The sequence below is a fragment of the Cydia splendana genome, chromosome 17, assembly GCF_910591565.1.
Source record: "Cydia splendana chromosome 17, ilCydSple1.2, whole genome shotgun sequence".
In the NCBI taxonomy this organism is placed as follows: Eukaryota; Metazoa; Arthropoda; class Insecta; order Lepidoptera; family Tortricidae; genus Cydia; species Cydia splendana.
The window spans coordinates 4,428,594-4,451,135 of record NC_085976.1 but is presented as its reverse complement, the minus strand read 5'-3'; the positions used below and the strand labels follow the sequence as shown (position 1 = coordinate 4,451,135).

Genomic DNA, 22,542 nt, shown 5'->3' with positions numbered 1-22,542 from the left:
AGGCTAAAAGAAATTAATCATACACTAAAAAAAATAACTACTACTATCAAACTAAATGACACCGTCATGTCAAGGCAACAAGTCTCATCTTGCCACGACTATTATAATAAACATGATGGTGGATGTAACGTCAAGGTCTCAGTGCAAGTGTCAACTTGGGTGCGTTCACTGCGTTCCTAAATAATACAAATAGCAGAACTAAACTTGTCTAAAATTCGACTAGCTTAAAAAGTCACAAAAATTGCCTCAAAATCGTAAGTCACGCACATGTCACACGAGAAGGCGAAAAGTCACGAAAAATGTGACTTTTGTGACCATCTGGCAACACTGGGTTTAGTGTTTACTAGACTTTACGTTACGCCTAATGTAATAAAATCTATCAAGAAATAGCTAAACGTGGTTGACGATACTAATGATGTATAATCAAAGTTACAAAAAAAACAGAGCCTCATAATAGCTTGGTCATTGCAATATTTTCTCTTTTATCCCGTGGCGAGTAAGGCTAGATACACTCCGGAGAACAATACAGTAACTAGACTGCGGCGCGATTGTGCGCCGGAAGAAAGGGCCTTTGTCCCCACGGAGATGAGATAGGACACAGCACTCGAAATGTGAGTGTGTGGGACCTAAAAATGTAGGAAAAGTCTCAAGGAACTTGCAAGAACCTACTCTATATTGCATGGTTTGTGTAACGACTCGGGTACTGCGCTAAAAATTAGCTTCAAAGCGTGGTGTAGGCATCTGATAAGTGTGGAGTAAATATATGTATGAATACGCGCAATCAAATATCAGACAATCTTTGCATTATTATCATTTACACTGTTTGATGTAACTTGTTGATTTATAAACCTTGGAAGCTTATCGATACTATGATACCATACCTACTTAACTATCTGTTGTTGATATGATATGAATCACTTAATGTTGACATCAGGTAAAATGTTACTAAGTCATTACTAAATGCAAAACCGAACGAGTTGTAGGAACTTAGTTTATTAAAAACTAAATAATGTCACGGTATTCGCATACGAATCGTCCCGTGACTGTAGCGTATCCTTACAGTTTCAAGGTTTAATAAATCCAAGCGTTTTTTTAGCTCAAGATGCATTGAAAAGGTTCCCTTTGTTGTGAAAAGCAAGGAACTCTCATTAGGGTATTTCCAGGTGCTTTTCAAATTACATTAGCTTTGCGATACGAGTGCGTGAGACTTGCATTAACGAACTAACTTTGTAAAAATGTAAAAAACCCTTCGTTTCCATAAAAATGGTTAAGATGTAATTGTAAGGCTTTCTATGATTTTCTTGTCCTCATTTTTCCATGACTTAATTTTATTAGTAAAATTTATGCAAATAGAAGAAAACGAAAAACATGAAAAGTAATGATGAAATATAATATGAAATATTTTCTCTTACAATCCGTTTGCTTCTCGAGAGGAAAGGCACTGGCGTGCTCATTTAAATGATGGCACTTGAGACGAAACGACCTCAGACAGCGGTCGACCATTTGCGTCTGCCTTGTTATCGGCCTTAGTTTAGGTACCTGGGAAGAGCTTTGAACGAGCGCCATTTGGTTTCTGGATTGCTATGTTCACATAAAATTATAAATAGTTTTTTATACCTACTGGTGTGCAAAGGGTATTAGTTACACTATAAAAATGTTTTCAATTGTTTCAGAATCAACATCCGAAGATCCTTCGTCATCGACGGACGGAGAGGAAGACGAATTCGGTGAATTCGATCCTTTCGCAACAGCGCCATCTCTGCATTCTCCCGATAGCGGTCGCTCGGACCCGAGATACGCTAACGCGCCGCGTAGGAACCCTAGTCCTTATTACTACGGCGACCTGTTCAAAACGTCTGCTCCTCCGCAACCGGCACCGTCTGCCCCAACGGCGTCCACAACTTCTTCATCACGCGGCCCGCGGTATAGAAAATCCGCCAGCCTAGACGCCCCGCACGTCGCTGCGCGCCCTAATTTGCCCAAGCGATTCTCTGTCGCTGAGGATGGCTTTCGTGAGCTAGAGCGGTCATCATCTTCGTCGGGTGAGAGCGCGTGGATGCCGCCAAGGCGCCGTGGGCGTGACGCGGCCGGCTGCGTGTGCGCCGCGCCTGAAGATGTAGAGGAGCACCGACCTTCTCGTAGCGTCTTTTACGTGCCGGCGCCGCTGCCACGCTGGCCGCAAGAGATGAGCACCCGCCAAATTTACGAAACAGCGTTTGACTGTAAAATCGCACGCTCAGACGATGACTTGGACGATTTTGATCGCGTCAGCAACCATCCTGCACTTTTACAAGCTGAGGACAGGAAAGTCATATCTTCCGCATCGTCCGCCTTTGAGGCTGTAGAACGTGGTGAACCAGATTATAAAGGCCGCCGAAAAGTTACAATGAAAACTGATAGTGTCCGTCGATCAAAGATTCCCACTATCCGTCAGAAAAGAGAAAACGAAAGCAATGCGTCAGCTTTGTCTGAGGAGCTTGAAAAAATACACATTGATGAGGAAGACCGCAACGCTTCAACTTCTCAATTACCACTACGTGGTTACACGCCGTCACCTCCGTCAACCGCTCCCCTGCCTACAAAATTTCAGCAAAAAGACGGCTCTGCCATGAATAGCATCAAAAGTGCCCCAAACTTGCCGCAGTCGCAACCAGCGCATCCGCGACTGAAGGACTTACGGTTACCTGTTAAATCTTTAAGAGCAAGAGAAACACCAACAAGCAGCGACGCTAGCATGGTCGATTTAAAGGGTTCTGCGTCCACTGAACTGGACGCTGCGCAACGTTTAACCGCTGGTCGCGAATCTCGCGACACTGATGACGAGAGGGGGCAATCGAAGGACGGTATTTTTTTAGAGATTAAGGGCCGACCCACTTCCGATTCTGACACACCAGAACTGAATCGACATACGGGGCCAAAGGGGGTCGGTCCTATAATGGAATTCAAAGGCAGGCCCGGGGCTCCACGTCCGAGGCGCAAATACTCAAGCACCGAAAGTATGGCAACTAGCAGTAGCGGCGGAAGTATGGAATCCCTTAGGAGTAGCACTAGCGAGGACAGGAGCAGTAGTAGTTCAGAAAGTCGACGGTCGTCTTCTCTAAGTTCACATAGTTCAGATTCCGGTAATGTCCCATTTACAAAATCGCATCATATGCAACTGTCGGGGTTTGGACATCACACTAACAAACTTCATATTCTTAGTCCTATATCGGACAAATCATCGCAAGAACCTGCGTCCGAAACTTCCGATAACAATAGAAACAACAACTCTCAAAAAGTATCTCCTGAGGACGTCGAAACTGGAAATACAATACAGACGACTGTTGAAATTGTAGCAAAGCCTAAAAGGCGTGCACTACAAAACCGGAATCTACTAAATCTTACTTTCCGACATTCGACAACGGCCGGTGACGCCGAAATACAAGGATCTGATAGTGGTATATCAATTCACTCCCGAGAAGGTGTCGACTCAAGAAACACATTTATCAACTTCAAGAACAGTAATACTGAAGAAGAGCGTAAAGATCCGGACCAAGATCTTTCTGATCTTCCATTCGACATGCCGAAGTTAAGAAGACGACGAGCTGAAGCTGAAGCTGATCTCAGAACGCTGCCTTTTGATATGCCCAAATTACGCCGCAAATTGCGAGGACAATCGCTGCAGCTAAACAATGACTTTGGAAATGTCATTTCAAATGCATCTTCCAGCCAAAGCGTCCAGGACTTAAATCTAGGTCAGTATATTTTATTACAAAATATAAACCTTTTATTAATTTACCAAAAAAAAAACCCGAGTCAATTTACTGCCGTAATTCAATCACGTCAGAAAGATTTACTTGTCAATCTTGCTACAAAGGCCCGAAGAGGGACTGTCGGCCTGCATCCATCGCTACTATTAAGTAGCTTTGACTGCCACCGCATTATGCCGATTAAGATGTATGACTTTAGATTGCTCCACACGAACTTCTCTAGCCACTGCTTTCCCAATATTTAATTTGCTTGAGTGCTTTTTGAGGGAACTTTTTCCTGTACACGCTGCGATCAATTTGTAGCTGTACAGTTGAGTTAGAAGTTTGGGATTAAGGACCATCGCGTGTTACTTGACGTTAAACGAAATGGAGCATTTTGTTTAGTGGTTCAGTTAAGGGTACGTTTTGAAAAGATAATGCGACACTAAATCTTAAGTAGGGATAAACGCCTGCTTATATTTTTGAGAGTTAATTTATTGTTTTAATTTCAGGTAACAAGCATAAAGACAAATTGACGTTGAACTTTGATAGTGGAAGTGGTTCCGGCAGTTCTAAGGGGTTGCATCTGAACCTAGGACCCATCATTCCACCGAGGGATCTTGTCGACGCAACGCTACCGCTTGATAGACAAGGGTAAGTTCAATAAAATATGGTTATTGTAATAAATAATCCTATAAGTTTAATACACTACTGTTACTCTGGTAACCTATAGTTTGTACAGTAATATTAAAAATTTGATTATTACTTTTTTCAGGTGGTATCACGGGACGCTAACGCGCGTCGAAGCAGAAAGTTTGCTAAGGAATGCAGATGAAGGTGCTTTCCTAGTTCGAAACAGCGAATCTGCAAAACACGACTATTCGTTAAGTTTAAAGTAAGTCCATGATCATATTTCATTTTAGTTTTGTCGATTTTTTATCTCGAGTCGTTTTTGTGTGAATCAATTAAAGACCTACTGAAATAATATTTAGTTTAATCCACTCAATTCTAGGTATTTGTTGTCGCAAATGTATTTAGTATGTACCTACTCTCTATTTCGGTTGATGCTACCAGTACCTACTAATTACTATACCCATACTAATGAAATCATCGATTTTTGTTCACAGGTCAACACGTGGTTTCATGCATATGCGAATCTGCCGTAATACCGAGGGGTACACCTTGGGCGGCGCAACCACGGCTTTCCCCACCGTCCCTGCCCTGATGCGTCACTACGTCACCGCACAAAGACTGCCAGTGAGAGGGGCGGAGCACATGGCCTTATCCACACCTTTACCCGCTGTTCTACTGTGAGCATGTCACTTCGACTTTTGGGAACTAAAAAAGCTGTGAAAAAACTTCGAGGATAATCAAGAGGGATTATTAAGAAGTTACCCTGATCTGACGGAATCAGATACGAGAGGATATTTTAGTATTCCTAAACCTTTACGTTTTGATTGCCGTAGCAAGAAGCACAATGCTATTTAATGTATTTTTAAGATAAAAGGACCCAGTGAAAATTACCAAAGAATTAGATTGTAATTATAAAGATCATTTGCTATGGCAAAAATGCTTCATGTATAATTGATGCCCAGAATTGTGTAGTCTGCGCTATGAAAGAAGTTTCGAGAGACGGTTGTTTCTTTGATTGCACATACTACAGCTGTATTCTGCGTCTCAGTAGCACTGCTATTATGCTAGTCCCATATCGCGGCAACTTGTACAAAGAATATTATAATTATTTATTCACATATTAATCAGACAGCATTATTTCAATATGTAACGAAATAGTTACTTTTGTTTATTACGCTATGTATCAGTTAACTTAAGCATATATAATTTAGCTATTCGATAAACGATTGACGCAAGCAATGATTATTGATAACCTTACAATAGTAAAAATATGTTATGCTATAACCGTATTATTCGACAGCTATTTACGCAATTATACTGTATACAACTATTTATTGATTCAACGCTATAATAAGTGCAGCCCTAGTAGCACGGTCGCATTTTTATCACTTGTCACCATGCCTGTCACGTTCTAACAAGTATGTAAGTGCGAAAGTGACGGGCATAGTGATAGTCGATAAAAATGGAACCATGCTGAGCCCGCTGTTATGTATATAATTATCGATATTTACTTATATTTTAATCAAGGCCTAAAACTGAATAATAATATCCGTTTGCAAAGAAACTCCGCATTTTAATGGAAATATACCATTTAAATATGTAAGAGAAGGTGTGTGCGTGTATTTTTTATGTTATACCTAATGTTGTATTTTCTTATACATATAAGAAGGTCAATATTAAACGATCAGTGTGTCTGTAGTAGATCGTACGTGCGGATAACAAGTTCCGCAATCTTGTTTGTTGATGCCAGGTTGAAAACGATGATAACTGGTGTAATTGGTGACTGTTAGTAGAAGCCAAAGTAGGCACTAAAACTTAGTATTATTTCGTGGGCTTTTTCAATGGAAGTTTATGCTTTTGGCTGCCTCAATTTTTATTCCAGTATGACTGATACCTACATATTGATAGGGACTCGCGAAAATGCATTTCTTTGTGAATCAGAACTGTATTGTAAGGATTTTATTTAATAGTAAGCTTACGCCAGTGTAATGTAACGGCACTTAAATTCTGTATTTACTATAGAAAAGATTGCACGTGTTATGTAACTTTCACATTGACTTATTTAATATTTTTGTTAAGGATTAGATTTAAGTAGATTATGGCAAAATGGGGCCCTTGAATGATTCACGGTATAAACCCGATCATGGAACGCCATCAGCCACGGGTATGACCTGGCGTGTAGTATAGTGGATTCAGTAGACGCCATGTTAAAACTTATTTCTGTGATTTTGATACAAGTAAAGCCAAAAAATGTTGCATGTTTAGTTAAATACAGCTCTTAATATTTATTTTTTAATTTAATCCTTTATTCAGTCGCTAACAAAACAATTGAAAAACGTAATTTACGATCACAGTTTTCTTCTATATTTTTTTTTGCTATGAAACCGTGTGTTGGGTTCTTTATGTGGTTAGTGACTGTCAAATTGATGAAAATCAAAACGATCTCATATTCTTCCTCTTAATGCTTCAGTTACCTTAGACTTAATTTATTTAATTTGTACCTGATTTTGAAATAATATACGTTGTTTGAAACTTAAATTACGTTTTTAACAGATTTATTTTGTTATAATTAATGGTTTACTTATAGCTATAGTAATAGTAGTACTAATCAGTAGTTTTGTATGGGAACGAGCGAATTTCGATGTATGTGAGACAGTTTTACACGATATATGTACGTAAGCATTAAACCACCGCAGCGCAGCTTATGCAAGCGTGCAACTAATTTTACCTAAATAGATTTTAATCATAGTTAATAAGTAAGCCTAGCATACCATGGGTCGGAAGCTATCTTAACTTAGATGTTTTTCTTAGAAACGAAAATTAATGACTTACCTAACTATTATTATAGAAAAATAAATAAGATTTCCTAGCTCCCCTCATGGTTATTGTTAGCTCTCAAATATTATGTAGTAAACGCATAATGGACGATAGGATAGTAATATATTGTTAAATTCTAAATTTCTAAAATTTTGAAAACGTGTCAAATTTTTTTTTTTCAAAAATGAGGATGTAGGTCCGGATCAAAAGTTAGGTAAAAATTATAGCTTAACGTAGTTATAATCAATTGTAATTTTGAAAATGTAGTTTGAAATTGATGAAATAAATTCCTTAAAAAATACCTGCTTTGTTTTATATGTATATCCTTTAAGAATGTCCCTTTTATAAATATGTAGTGGTACACATACATATAGGTATAGATGGTCAAGCAAATCTTGTCAGTAGAAAAAGGCGGGAAATTCAAATTTTCTATGAGATGATATCCCTTCGCGCCTACATTTTTCAAAGCCGCCTTTTTCTACTGACAAGATCACTATATCGATTATATTGCAAAAGGTCTATTACCATGTCAAGTTTTACCGTCACGATATAATCAGGAAACCCTTTTGCAACAGCAACTTACAGCTTTATACCTAGGTAAGTTATAACCGAAAATATTAACTAAAACACTGTTTCGACCGCTTCAGCTTTCAATAAAAACTTTAATTTGTCGTTTTGCTGTGAAAAGTCAAAGGAGAGAGGGTAAAACACACTCGGCTCGATTCGGGAAATTAATTAGAGATTCACTAGATATGAAATAGTAAAGTTATGTGATGTTCCATGGTAAAAGGTACCTTATGGCGGCTGGCGCTTACGTCGCATAGCGCCGCAATAATATCGAAGCGGCGTTAATAATAGCGTAAGCGCCAACCGCCATATAAGGTACCTTTACCCGAGGGACGTCACATATCTTTACTATATCGTATCTAGTTAATCTCTAATTTATTTCCCGAATCGCGCCACCTATAGGGGGCGTGTATGAACTATAGGGGGCAGCATAGGAGCCGTCAGATTTTTGGCGAGAGCCATAAATGTGTCGTTTATGCTTCCTATGTAGCCCACAAGATGGCAGAACCTACTATGCACAAGGAAACGTACCGACGAGAACGGTAGATGGTAGCACTTGCTTTGGCAATGTACATGTGCACATGTTTCCCATTCACGCCAAAAGATGGCAGACTCTATAAGGCCAAAAGCCCGTACGAGTCTCACGGTTTTAAACACTTTTCAAGAAATCAGTTGCCTGCGCACGACATTACACCTCATATGAGTGGTCGATGCATCTCGATCTCTACATTACGAATATCACAAAAAGTCAATTTTGGCAAAATGTCGAAAAACTGCCTTTTAGACTATGACGCTGACGGCAGCTTAGATGTCGTTATAAAAGGGTTTGACATAACAATGTGTCTAAATAATGAGCGTTCGATTGGAGCAAAGTAGTAGGTATTTACTTATTAATGCAATGGACATTGCTAATATTAGCATACTATTGATGCATGATTTAAGATGCGCCATCTTTTAAAAACTTCTGACACTAAATGAATCGATAGTCAACTAAGCCTTCTATGGGTCTAGCGCCATCTCTGGAAGGGTAGCGAAAACACAAGGTAATACTCGCGTAACTTCATACGCCGCGTTTAGCCCTTACGAAGGCAATGTAAGTTAAGGTAATGTGTGTTTAGTTTTCCTAAAAAACTATAGGTGGCGTTTTGACAGTGGCTGTTTTCTGAATAAAAGTTTGTGAGCGATTCCCATGTCGCTCCTTGAGAAACATAACGTCATTATCCAAAAAATGGGGTTTTTGAGTTAATAACGCCATCTAGCTCGTATGATCGTAACGCACGCAATACGAAGACACCTATCGCCCTAGTTCTATTAGAACCACCAGAGGGCGCTAATGTCGTTATGGCGAATAGAGGGAATAGGTGCCTGTCTCATAGGAACAATGTCATTAAAGGGAAGTAAATTGTATTTTTTTGCTTAGTGACGGTTTTCTATGAGATTCAATGATAAGTACGTCAATTTACATAAGAAATAGTGTATCTATACGTACTATGTCACTTTAAACTTATAATATGGTCACAAAATCAAAACTCAATTTAAAGCAATATCGTACTTTTCCCTTTAAGGACACTTGTACTTTTTAATTTAATAGAATAGAATAACGTTTTGAAATAAGTAAAGTGACATTACACCTATAATGACGGTTTTTCTTAAAACTTAAAGCTATAATGCTGACTAAAAATAAAAACGTACTGTTCTTTTACTTTAAGTGACATTGTGATTTTAAGAAGCTGACAGAAGTTTTAGCAGGTCGATCGTCATTATCTGTGTAGTGTCAATATGCTAGCTTAGTTTACCATAGCGACAGTTGGCATGCTTAAGTGAAAAATGTCGTTTTAAGCTTAAAGCCACTACAACCGGTACAGAACACTTATAACGGTGTGGTTAATGAATGTCACTCGTTGTTTAATGTCACTGTGTTGTATTTTTTCTATAAGGTTCATAATAGAGTTTTATTATGGGTACCTACTAGACGACTATTTATAATTAGATAGATATAGCCACATTACGAGCCCTATTGATCTAACTGTGGAACTAGGTTGGTATGTGTAAGATTCCCATATTTATTAATTATAATATAATATTATTTATGTGTTGTGTGATACTTTTTCATTCATCAAAATTAGCAAGTTATTTTTGTGATGTCTGTTATGTTCCAATTTTATTTCTGATAAGGTGACACAAAACACACATTAATTATTATTATCACTAGGTAGGTACTTACCTATTAATTACCCATAAAACTATTGTTCTCTTACAGTAGAAAATGTCTCAATGTGTCTTGAATGACAAAAAAGTTTAAAGCTATTTTAATAAAGTTAATATTACTGTTTTAGTTGAAACTGTTAATAAAGTCAATACTTATGATGATGAAGAATTCGTACCTCCTTCAAAAGAGCTAGTTCTAATAACGTAATGTGTCGCTTGTGAGTTTGTTGTTGTTTTTCCGGGTTGGTTTAATTTTGCTACTGGCTGTTTCTAAAGTATTTATAATGTTGTTATTTTGAATTTGAACTTCTGAATATGTATTTGTGGTATCTCTTCTTGTAAGGTGTCAATATTACTTCGTAATTCTAAGTTAAACTGATCGTGGTTACAAATAAGAGTGTGTTTCTGTTTAGGTGTTTTGCCTATTTATGAATTAATTGCTTACGGTGGATATAAGTCTTAAACTTTATTTTTGCTCTCACGGGTCTGTGATCGGAACTAAATTTAAACCTATTGATGTACCTAATACCTACATAAATAAATATCTAATTAAACTTTTGTCAGATGAAAATATTATTATATAAGTAGTCAATTTCGTGTGTAATATTCCGCCAGGCGAAGTCCAGGTCCAGCGACTTTGAAGTTTTTTTGAGAAAGAAGGAATTACTTATCTACGTTCATGTTTCGACCAAAGGCAAATGGAATAGACCTAGAACTACGGTCGTTTCTGCTGCCAAGGCCATATGGGGTCCAACTATGTATGTGTGCTTGATCTGACTTCACCAAGGACAATGGTCCATGTTTCCTGCTTTTCATCAGTAGATTTATTTAGAGGGTCATAATCTCGTAATACTCTTCAATTTTATCATCGCAATATGTAGATGTTGATGCGTAGGCTTTGATTGCGGTTAAGGTATGTATATAGCTTTGGGCTTTGGGATATGCTTAACGTCAACACAGCCACCTTGTCGGAGTAATTTGATAATCCGACAATGTTGTCCTGCCACTTCTTTTTGACGACAAAGCGTGTGGGTATCTTCCGCCGGGTAGTTTCAAAGTAGCGCCAATAACAGAAAAGCTAACGGAAAAACGTCTGAGGTGGTACGGTCATGTACAGAGGCGTCCTGTAGACTACATGGTTAAGGTAGCGCTCGATATTTCAACGACGAAGCGAGGACGTCGAAGACCACCTACCACCTGGCTGACGACGGTTCAGCGAAACCTGAAAGACCTCAATATAGACGCCGACGTTGCACTCAATCGTGCAGAATGGAGGAAAAGAACAGGGAAGGCCGACCCCAAGTAAATGAGAACAAGGCCTAGCAGGATGATGATGACGTGGGTATCTTCCGCCCGGGGATTCTTAGCACCACTTTTACAGGGTACTTAGCGCCGTAACGAGGAGTCGTACATGTCAAATGAGATTGGGCCATAAGCCCACCATGCTGGTTCAGTGCGGGTTGGTGGATCGCCAGAGGCTTGTTTGGTATTCCACAGGATGACCACGTGCAGGAGAGGCTGGTCTGGGGTCCGTTACATGACATTCGGGCCCCTTACATCGCATCCCCCAATTATTATCCTCCCCTTTGTTTATTTACTTTGGTAATTTTTGATCGTAAAAATATAGGCAAACAAAACAAGCTAAGAATACTCTAGTTTTAAAGAAAAACTAGTCTTATTTGCTAATTTTTTAAGACTGAAAGTCGCTTACTTTTTAGTAAATATTAATTAACATCCATGTAAAATGATTCTATTTGCGCTTTTTCTTTGAAATAAACGTTAAGTTATATCAAATAACTGGATATAGTGTCACTGTTCCATAAATTGAATCAATATTGCGAAGTCGTCATGTGACATTAAGCAAAACTAAACTGAATAGTGACATTACAATTTTCTTTTAATTGAATTATCTTAGAAATTAAACAAAAAAAAACACAGTTTACTCAAATGACTCACAAGATTAGTTTAAAATCTAACAAAATATAGCAAAAAACTCTTTCTTTCATCTCTAGTACGGCAGTTTTAGACGTTTGAAGATTTCGAAAATTTTAAAGCTCTGTACCCAAAAAACACGTTTTTCGCTTAATGACACTGTGTTTCTCAAGGAGCGATGTGTTCCATAGAACACTGACGTCATAGTACTAAGTGATATTTTAAGTGTAATTATTCCATAGAACATGTAAGACTACTAAACCAAATATAATTTGTCCTATAGAACTATTATACTATGGAACAAAATCTGGGGGCACGGTAGTGCCCCCGCCAAGACGAGCAAAGCGAAGCGCAAGGGCACTACCTACCTTTTCTCGAAGCGCTTCGTCGTTGTTTGAACTTGGGTTTCGATTATACCAGATAAACAAAATTCTCGGGATATGATGTCAATAATGAGCTTATTAAACATAACAATTTTCAATTGCATAGCTCTTATACTTTAGATTTTATTCATATCTAAAAAACCCCGATTTCGTCACTGACTCACTGTTGATCATCAAAACCTCTAGGGTACTTCCTGAAGTCCTAGGAAGCTAAAATTTGGTATGTAAGACAGTATTAGTACACAAACAACAAAAAAATTAAAAAACTAGAAATTTTTTGCCCCTAAGGGGGTGAAAAGGGGGATGGAATTTTGTATGGGAAATCAATAACCGCTGAACTGATTTAGTTGAAATTTGGTATGTAGATAGTTTTTGTAATGGGGAATGGTATAGAATAGTTTTCAACCCCAAAATCACCCCGTAAGGGTGAAAAGGGGGTGGAAAAGGGCGTTAGGGGAAAAGGGGGTTGAATATCACTCCGTATAAGATAAGTAAAATCTAAGGAAAAAACTACTAATTTACTATCTATTGTCTTTGCTAGCGTGAACACTGCAGCTCATTACTTAACTTACATTTAGTATCTACTTAAAACTACTTAGTACAAACTTGCTAATGAAGTTACGAGTATGTAAAGTGTAAATAAAAGAAAGAAAACAATACATCTTTCACAGAATACTCAATTCTATTCTCCAGTAAAACAGCAATTCTTAAAACCAAATCCATTAGAGCAAATAAAACTGTTACAACGGAAGTCCAATTTCTCTTAAAAAGGTTCACATCATTTGTAAATGCCATTCTGAGCTGGACCTTTTACGCCTGCGACCTCATTACGGATTTTAGTGGGCCTTTTACGACGTCGTTTTAAAGGGATACAAGGGTTTTGGTGTATTACAAAAGGCTTATTGAAGTTGAATATAATTTTTTGTATCATAATTTTCGCGAAAACTCATGACTAGAGAAAATGCTCCATCATAATTGGAGTATGTAGGAGATATTTCCAAAATCCACTAGCGTTGCTGTATTAGTATTACTTACTTAGCGTACGTTTAAAAAAAAGGTTTGAGAAACATGATTTTTTTAGTATACCTACCTACTACCTACGTCCACTTTATTTGATATGTTAGAAATCCGTACCGTCTAGTGTCTGTTGCAATAGAATTTCAACTTTCACCAAAACAAAGTAGCTTTTCGTTTGTCTCATAAAATTTTCAAACAAATGAAGTTCAATATAATACATATTTAAAACTTTCGCGTTTTGAAACCTGAAACCAGTGAAATATGTGACGAAACGTCGGTAAATAAAGGTAATAAAATAAATTCGCGATAGACCCGTCTATAAAAATGTGAGTTAATAAATGAAATTCAACCAAATCAAAAAACCATACAACTATGTAAATTGAATCTTCTCTAACAATAATTTTGTTTGGTGCGCGGCACAAGGCTTATGTCACCTTGATTATAAATACCTACGACTCGATTACAAAATAAATTCATCGGTTTTAAATAAGAATAGAAACAAATACTTACAACAACCCTTTGGCTTCGTGGTAATAAGTATTTTGACCTAAATATCAGCCTACAGCGGGATCGCACAGGCAGACCCAGTTTGTTAAGTACTTCAGGATAATAAATGCTGGTTAATGTGGAGGATTGTTGGCACGGCCTGGTACCCAGTGTTTTGAAGTCGAGTTAAGGATCATCATTTATCCACAGTGTATTTTTAGAAAGACGTAAGAGTTGTTGTTTGTCATATTAAAATATGACATTTGGAAAGCGAGACAGTTTTAATTTTGACACGCATATTACTCGTACTTACGTCACAACACCGACATCAAAGCACGCTATTTTGAAATGAATCATCAGAAATAGGAAATCTTAATATTGTCTTCGATTACCGCGATAGTTACTCATGAAATAAAACTATTGAAACGGATTATATCGCGTATATTGAATTCATACTACATCCCGACCTTTCGAACCCTTTACAGCGAAATAGTTTTATTTCAGGAAATCTTAATTTTATAGGACAATTCAGCAACGACTTTAGTCTATAAATGAAAATCTCTCAATTGTTTAATTACAAGACTTACTGTTTTCTTTTATCTACAACTGATTGTTTTATTGCCGAAAACCTCTTAAGATCCAATCTTTCTTCAATTAATTGATGATTAAGCTCGGACATTGAATGGTGAATTATGATGTTGTGCCTACTCCACTCCTATCTTAGGTTATATAATATCGTTATTATGGTAGGTATCTAAGTACATTAATATAATGTTAGTATGGTTCAACTAGCTTAAAATAAACTTACTTAGTTCGTTGGTTCAGCGACCCAAAATAAGACTTGGCCTTCGACATAAGACAGCGCCACTTATCTCGGTCCTGGGTCAAAAAGATCACTGTGTTATGTCTTTCCTGTTGACATACACCAGAGTTAAGGGCTATAAAGGTTAATTTTCTTATTAAGAAAACTAGTGTGTTCGCGCGAACTGTACATTTTTTCTCTCCTGTGGGCAATAGTTAACAGCTTGTGGGCATGTAAGTAATGATTTTATCATAGTTCTGTAAATAAAAGGAGGACCTTTTCACGTGGATTAGGGTTTAAATAAGACTCCTGTGTACGTGTTAAAATAAACAATCAAAAGACGGCGATTTGGGGCAAATTTTTATAGTTTATTTTTAAGCTTAGTTTTTAATTTTAGTTTGTATTTTCTATTTTAAGGCTTTTTATTGTTTGTTGCATACAAGTATGTACCTTATATAATAAAATCTCATATCAACGGTCAGTAAAAAACATTATCGATAAAATATCTACAATCGGCTTTTAGGGACACCTGTATTGAATTATTACGCTTATCATCACTGACACAAAAGATCAGCATTATGTAAAAGCTTAAAAATGAATAGAAAAGGGCCTATCATTTTTTATATAACAGTATTACAACGAATATTCGATACTTACGTATCATATAGAAGCGATAAATAATAAGAACCCTGGTGTCGATTTTTCGACAGGTGTCCCTTCACAAAAGACTCAATCTTGGAATGAATGAGGGAAATAAATTACAAGTGATTCATCTTGTTCAGCTTTTAGAGTTAAATAATGGACTTATTTCGCTTTGTCAAGAAAAACGGTGATCCTAACTGAATTGAAATTTTAGTTATCTTTTTGCATTTTAGTCAGTAACGATTTTTTGTACTCTAAATATAAGGGCGATTGTGCACTACAATGAATTTTACTGTCCGGCAGTCCGAGTTTATACGGTCCGATATGGCACGCCATTAAATGTGTATAGTAGCTTGTGCACTAGACGTAATTTTACCGTCCGACATTTTACTTTTCGCCATTCCGGACAGTTTTTTTCCGGTCCGAGATGACAGCTATGAACAACGTGTTTATGCTTGTGCACTGCGTCTGGAATTAGTATTATTCATGACTTGACCGGGCGGGGGTGGGCTAGGGGGGGTGTGTGTTTCATGCTACTACGCCGCACCTGCGAGTAAAAAGACGGACAAGTGCACAAGCCAATCATCCGTTTTTTTCATGCCACTGCGCCGCACCTGCGAGTAAAAAGACGGACAAGTGCACAAGCCAATCATTCGTTTTTTTCATGCCATATCGGACCATGAAAACTCAAGACTGCCGGACAGTAAAATTCATTGTAGTGCACAATCGCCCTAAAGCACAACGGTTGGAAAAATCGCTCGGTTACCGAGGTTTGAACCCACAATTTTTGACCAACACACACAAGAAAGGTTAAAATTACAAACAGTGAAAAGATATCACACTACACTACATTATTGATTTTCGCCATCGATCCTAAAAGGGTCGTCGTCGTTAAACAACGGTGAAATAAGGAAGAGTGATTTATTTGCAGGCAATCAGACCGTGGAAAAGTGGGCCTTGTCAATTTTTATTCTATTTCCCGTTCGATATGGGATACCGGACACTTGCATGCGCGTTGCCGTTCGTTTGTTATTCTACGTACCTGGTTCAATTTACGATTATTTAAACTAAATTATTTTGTTTAACAATTATTATTTTGTTTAATAATAAGGTTTTAATCTAGTTTTGAGAAGGAAAACAAAAAACAAACCCGGCTCGGTGCTAGCCAATTTCTCTTGAACATTACATTTAATATACTTAATCAAAATCTTTCAATAGAATATAACAGTTTATATCAATATATTAAATTACATTAGTAATTCATTTAAAATTAATATCAAATGTTATTTTTAATCATCCGCCAACACGTAGGTATCATTATTAAGAGAACAAAGGAGACGCCAGCAGTTTCTCACAAGCTTGAACGTGGCGCTATAGAAAAGTTCCGAGAAAGGTTTTGTACTGAAATAAGTCATCCAAAACAAGTAGGTTAGGTTGGATATATGGGAGACTAATGGAAATCGTAAAGTGATACTCGGTATCGAGTAGTACACGCCTTGTTAATGATGCGTTATAATGGATGGGGTAGAAAGGGATTTCACGTGTTGGCTTACTTTGAAATTTTGTTTTCTTTCATAACCCAACAATAACAAAATATTATTGGAACGGAAGCAATAGTCACAACTTAGATGTCCAGTTGGAGTTCCCATAACGGCTAGTGAGACCTCTAGAAGGAAAGGGCCTAAAGATCTTACACAATTTAGGCGGGTTTCATTTGTTAAAGCCATAAGCCGCGCGTGGCGCTGTCGTCACCTAGCGGCCATATCTGTGCTGATTGTAACAGACGCGTTTTGTTAGAGAGTGAGTCTTCTGTACCTAGTACTATTATTTATTCTGTGGTAGTGATAACATCTTCTTCTTCGTCGGTATCACACTTTACAGAGTGGTCGTGGTCATCACTTCAGGCGTTGGTGGCAAGCTTCACAACACGTCGCCACTCTTCTCTGATAGCCGCCTTCCTCGTGCATTCATGTAGTGATGATGAGCCATTTACTGCCGCTTTTATCTGGTCAGTCCACCTCATAGGCGATCTTCCTCGTGGCCTGGTACCCTCAACAATTCCCTGGACCACAAGTCGCTCAATAGCCACCTCCCCTCGGCGGCATACGTGACCAAAAAAGGTGAGGATACGAGACTGCACCAAAGATGATAAACGCTGCTTGATGCCGAGTTCTCGAAGTATAGACTAGTTGGTACGGAATTCAGTCCACGATACTCCGAGCATTCTTCTCCAGCACCACATCTCTAGGGCGTCTATCTTCTTCTTCTCTACTTCCGCAGGGTCCACGTTTCTGAGGCATACAAGAATATGGGGAATACAAGTGCCCGAACTAGCCGGATTTTTGTGGCTCTATATATGTCGCGATTCCTCCATATTTTCCTCAACTTGTCCATTGCAGACCTAGAAATAGCCATACGCCTCTTCACTTCGTCGATACATCCACCGTTGTTCGTAATTAAGGCTCCCAGATAAATATATGATTGCACCACAATCATCACAATTAGCAATTTGTGTGGTTTCTGGAGAATTGTTATTCATGCGGTCGACAATCATCATTTTTGTTTTATTCCGGTTTATCTTAAGTCCGAACTCAAGGCTAACGCGTTCCATCTTGCCGAGAAGTTCTTCCATGTGCTGGGTACTGGTGGCGAACAAAGTGGTATCGTCTGCATATCGCAGGTTGGAGACCTTCAAGCCACCGATCGAGATGCAGTGATAACATATCGAGGGTAAATTTAATTGAAACCTCTTTTCCAAACAATAGGCGCGGGGTCATTCTAAGATAGAATCCACATTGTATTGCGTCAGTTCACCATCCAATTATTTGTGGCAACTACGCCAAGTGGACGGAAACAGGCACTGGGGACGGTAACAAGTCACATTGAAAGGTAATTCATTGCCTTCTTTTTTTACTAAGACAAGTAAAATAACAGTCTAGTGGGGATATATCATATTGCTTCATATACATACCTACATAATTATAAAAATACCTTCCCTACTGCCAGTAGTCGAAAAATCGCAATCTATTTGCGTGTCTTTTGGCGCTCACCTAGAACAACGGGTAAGACTTATTTTGAAAAGGGTACTTACCCATGTCATCAGGTATAACCATTATTTTTTCGTTACATTGAGATTACCCGTGGCAGACAATCTAAAGAACGGTTAACAGGGGTTTTTATCTTTGCCAATTTACGTAATATATGCGAATAACGTTCACCAGTAATTTTTGGGAATGTATTCGTAGTAAAAATAACAAGGAAAACGATTAATATAAAATAACTTGGCTATAAAATATCATTTAGGTTTGAATTTCAAAAAAATAATAGCAATCAACCAGAATCCAATCGGATCATGTTTTTTTTTTTAAGTGAGGCAGTTGGTCTAGGAGTAGTATCACACAGTTTATTTTGCTCGGAGCGATAGAAACCGTATAAGGAAGATCCTTCGTAGTAAGTATTTTTAAGTTAATTTTATTCAGGCATTAGTTTTATTCTTGTACGTATTATCATTTAATTTAGTTATTATCTTTAAGTACCTATTTATTTCTTTTTAACTATTTATTTTCCTTACATAATGTTTTTTTTGCTCCACAGTTTCTCTTACCTAACCTAACCTTAATTAAAGACTAAATGAGTCAATTATGATAATCGTCACAACCAATTATTTAAGATAGTATATGGGAAAGATCTGTATGGATATGATGGTTGTTTTTCTCTACGTGACAGCGTGATAAAACGGTGTCCGTCACTTTCTATCCCGCGGAGTTAAAAGTGTCAGTTATTTTATCACGTGAATAGCGATCCATAAAGGATGACTCACTTTAGACCGGGCCGTGTCCTGGCCGGAGCTTCCGGCGCTTACTTTTCTATGTTATGACAGGTGATCACGTGATGCTTTCCATAGAAAACGATGCGCCGAAAGCTCCGGCCCGGTCTAACGTAGGTCATCCTTAATACGCCTGCTGGAAAGTTTCAGGTTTTTAGGTACAACATGAAATCTTAATTATCATAGTGATTCTGATGATCAAGCCATACCCCAATAATATTACTCACAAAATATAACGTGCTTGCATATCGTATTTGTATTGTATAGTGCTTAAGTACAATGTATTCATTGTTTGCGGTTGTTCTAAGAGTTATAAAGTTCCATCAACTCCAGACAAGGTAATTTGCTACACTCACTACACAAACCGAAATTAAGACACTGCACTGTGGTCGATTTACTATTTTTCTGAACAAAACTTGTAAGTGTCGAAAATCCCAAAGGTGAACGTCATTAAACTACATTCAATTGAATAAAAAGATAAGAGCTTTAATAACTAAATTGCTTCGAGCATTGCACGCATATTATAGGTAAACTATACACGAAAAATCACTAATAACTTAGCACTCATATCAAGGCCTTTAGATTAAAATTAACTATTAAAGATCCTTGTGATGACGGTTGGAATTTGTATACCATGATCTTAGAGAAATTATAATTGTATTATAAACCAGTAAGCTTGTTAACAATATTGCTAATAAAGTGAAACATCGTGTTCAACATAGTTTACAGCTTACCTTAATGGATAAGCTTATAACAAAACATTAGGTTTCATAACTGTTATGAATGAAACTAAGTGAAATTCTATAACGAATTGGAGGAGAAAAGAAGTTATAAAGCTTCACTTTTCTTCCCCATCCTAATGTTTTATTTTAATTATTCTATTATTTTGTTGTTTTCGACCAACTTGATTCTAATACTATTACCTAGGTACTTGATTGCAATAGAAATAATATTAAGGTATTAATTATCTAAATACCTACATATTGTGTTAAGAGTAGGTACCTAACTACATATATGCAATAATTTTTATTTAGTTATCAACATTCGCATATAAAATAAATAAACAGAATTTAGATAGCCTCAATTTTTCCTGCAAACCAGAAATGTTCGATCCACAGTGCCTTCAGACGAGTGGCAAATTAAATCCCTTACACACGGCACGTAACTTTTGTGGTTGTTATAAGTTGATATTTTTTAGTTTTAATTTCATTAATCCCTGGATGCTACTTTCTTGTGAGAGCTATACGAAACATTCCTTATATATAACTCAATACTGCGAGAACTTATTAGTAGACAAACGTAAGTTAGACATAGAAGTAATGTGTTTGATGACACGGTCTGACTTTCTTTGTATTGCATTGCATTGATCAATCGTACAATCGGTCCTGGGCAATTGGCCCCCAAAGTGTAAACAGGTGGACAATAATCCCCCTACCCCTAAAAATGTAGGCAAGTATTAAAGTCACATTGGCAATTTAACTTCAACATGCGAGAAAGTTGTACAACTTACAAAGTATGTATTAAAAGTTCATTTGATTAAAGCAGATTGAAAAGTATATGAAAAGAAAGTTGAAGGAACGAAATGGACCTACGGAATGTATTGGATCTAACTTTGCTGAATTTATTGCATTTCCTAGGTAAACTTGACAGAGGATATTATTACATAGGAGTGAAGTTAGGTTAGATTAGGTTTTTTTTACAATACACAATATATTTATTATTTAAATAGGTAACTGTAAGAAATATAAGGACATTAATTGACCGAGCCGGATTTTCTCCTTTACTTATAGGTAGCAAGCCGCAACCCACCATTATGACTACCAAGATAAAATTTGTATTGTCAGGGAGTATTCTTAACACGTATTTATAGTGCTTTAGTTGAAGATACATCATGAATCAAAACTCAAAATATTGTTCAAGTCACTCACAAGATTGAAACTGTCACAGTGTACAAAAATACCACTCGTAAATTTTTCGAGCTGGATGTAGGTTAGATATTAGAAAATAGCTTTTATACTCTGTGGCACGGAATGACTGAAGAGCACCTTAGGCAATTTGTGAGTCTGCAACTTGCTTGTGATATTGTACATCGTCTTCTTGACTCTTTTTGACGTTTGTTTATCTTCGCATGACAAAAGTTAACGATAAACCTTTGTAAGACTGTTGAATGTTTTTTTTCAGTTTTTGTTTTTTTTGAATTTTTCTTTATTGTTAGCGGGGCATTTATTCTAGATTTTTTCGACGCCAAGAAAGGCTGATTAGAGGACATACAATATACATACCGTAAAAGTATAAAACTTTGCCCTATAACATAACTTTTCCCATCGCGTCACAGTTCATAAAAGCGAAATAACTTTAAAACTAGTCACAGATACACTTTCTGAAGAAAGTGAAGACAAATGCTGTGTTAAAGGGCAAATTTTATACTTTTAGGGTACGGAAATAGAACAAAGATTTGAACTACAATTTTAACAAAAGATAGGATGCGGATACTTGCTGAAAAGATGTATGGAGATGTATTTTACTGAGTGCTCGAAAAGTCGAAAGTCTTACAGGTATCGATACAAAACCCTGTTTCATAAAGAAATATGGGGCTACTACCTACATTTGAGTGGACGCTCAACCCTATATATAAAAGATAAAACATAAATAAATTATCTCTTCTCTAGTGTATAATTTCTGCACATACTGTTATGAGCTCGTAAAATTTTGCTTTACATTTTCTAACTAAAAGGCAACCTACAGTTGTATGTGTCTTCACTATACGTGATTACTCTAGCGAGTCTAGCGGCTCATTTTGCACAGTATTTTCAGCTTCAATTTCGCAGAAAGCTGAAATATCAGACACTGGTACAAACGAAAGACTGAAATATTTAATGTCAGATCGTAGATCAGATCAAAATACTTCCGGCTCGATTCGGAAAATTAATTAGATTTCTACTAGACTTCAACAAGTTACGATATGGATAATTTAAAGATATTTGTAAGATAGATATGTCAAATTTGACGTTTCCGCGATTCTGGAGGTCCTCTTGAACGATTTCGACAAGTTATGACTTAGATATCCAAGTCACATCTAGTCGATATCTAATGTAGATTTAGTTGATCTCTAAATCGTCTCTAGATCTTGTGATTATCTCGAAATCCGAATAGGCCTGTTCGTTTTAAGTCAAGTTCTATTTAGGCAGTATGTATATGTTGAGAATATATATTTCGAATTTCGTGAACCTACCTTCAAATTCGTTATAAAATATAGAAAACATTTAAAAATTCAAATGGAAATAGAAATAGAAATAGAAATAATTTTATTCGTGAGCACAAACATAAAATAAAAACTTAAAACTGAACAGAGAAAACATAAAAAAAGAGAGAGTGCCACGAAATGGTCTCACCTCAGCATGTTGCTGGCGACTTCCAGCGCTGATCTTCCGATAAGACCATCCGGTGAAACAATCACGACAGGTAACATGAATAACAAGAAAATTATTAATATACATAAAG

The 22,542-nt window shown here is 37.1% G+C and overlaps 1 protein-coding gene and 2 long non-coding RNA genes across 4 annotated transcripts in view; 2 read left to right on the top strand and 1 right to left on the bottom strand.

Moving 5' to 3' along the window:
- Positions 1–7,479, top strand: part of LOC134798685 (uncharacterized) — a 222,647-nt gene extending 215,168 nt beyond the window's left edge. For both annotated transcript variants that reach the window (XM_063771055.1, XM_063771056.1), the window contains 4 exons: positions 1,674–3,734; positions 4,241–4,382; positions 4,504–4,623; positions 4,856–7,479. In XM_063771055.1, the coding sequence (XP_063627125.1) occupies positions 1,674–3,734; positions 4,241–4,382; positions 4,504–4,623; positions 4,856–5,042 (2,510 nt within the window). In that variant the 3' untranslated portion in view covers positions 5,043–7,479. The remainder of the gene's footprint in view (positions 1–1,673; positions 3,735–4,240; positions 4,383–4,503; positions 4,624–4,855) is intronic.
- Positions 1–22,542, bottom strand: part of LOC134798744 (uncharacterized) — a 174,934-nt gene that overhangs the window by 64,509 nt on the left and 87,883 nt on the right. The gene's annotated exons all lie outside the window — the stretch shown is intronic.
- Positions 1–22,542, top strand: part of LOC134798741 (uncharacterized) — a 477,103-nt gene that overhangs the window by 377,046 nt on the left and 77,515 nt on the right. The gene's annotated exons all lie outside the window — the stretch shown is intronic.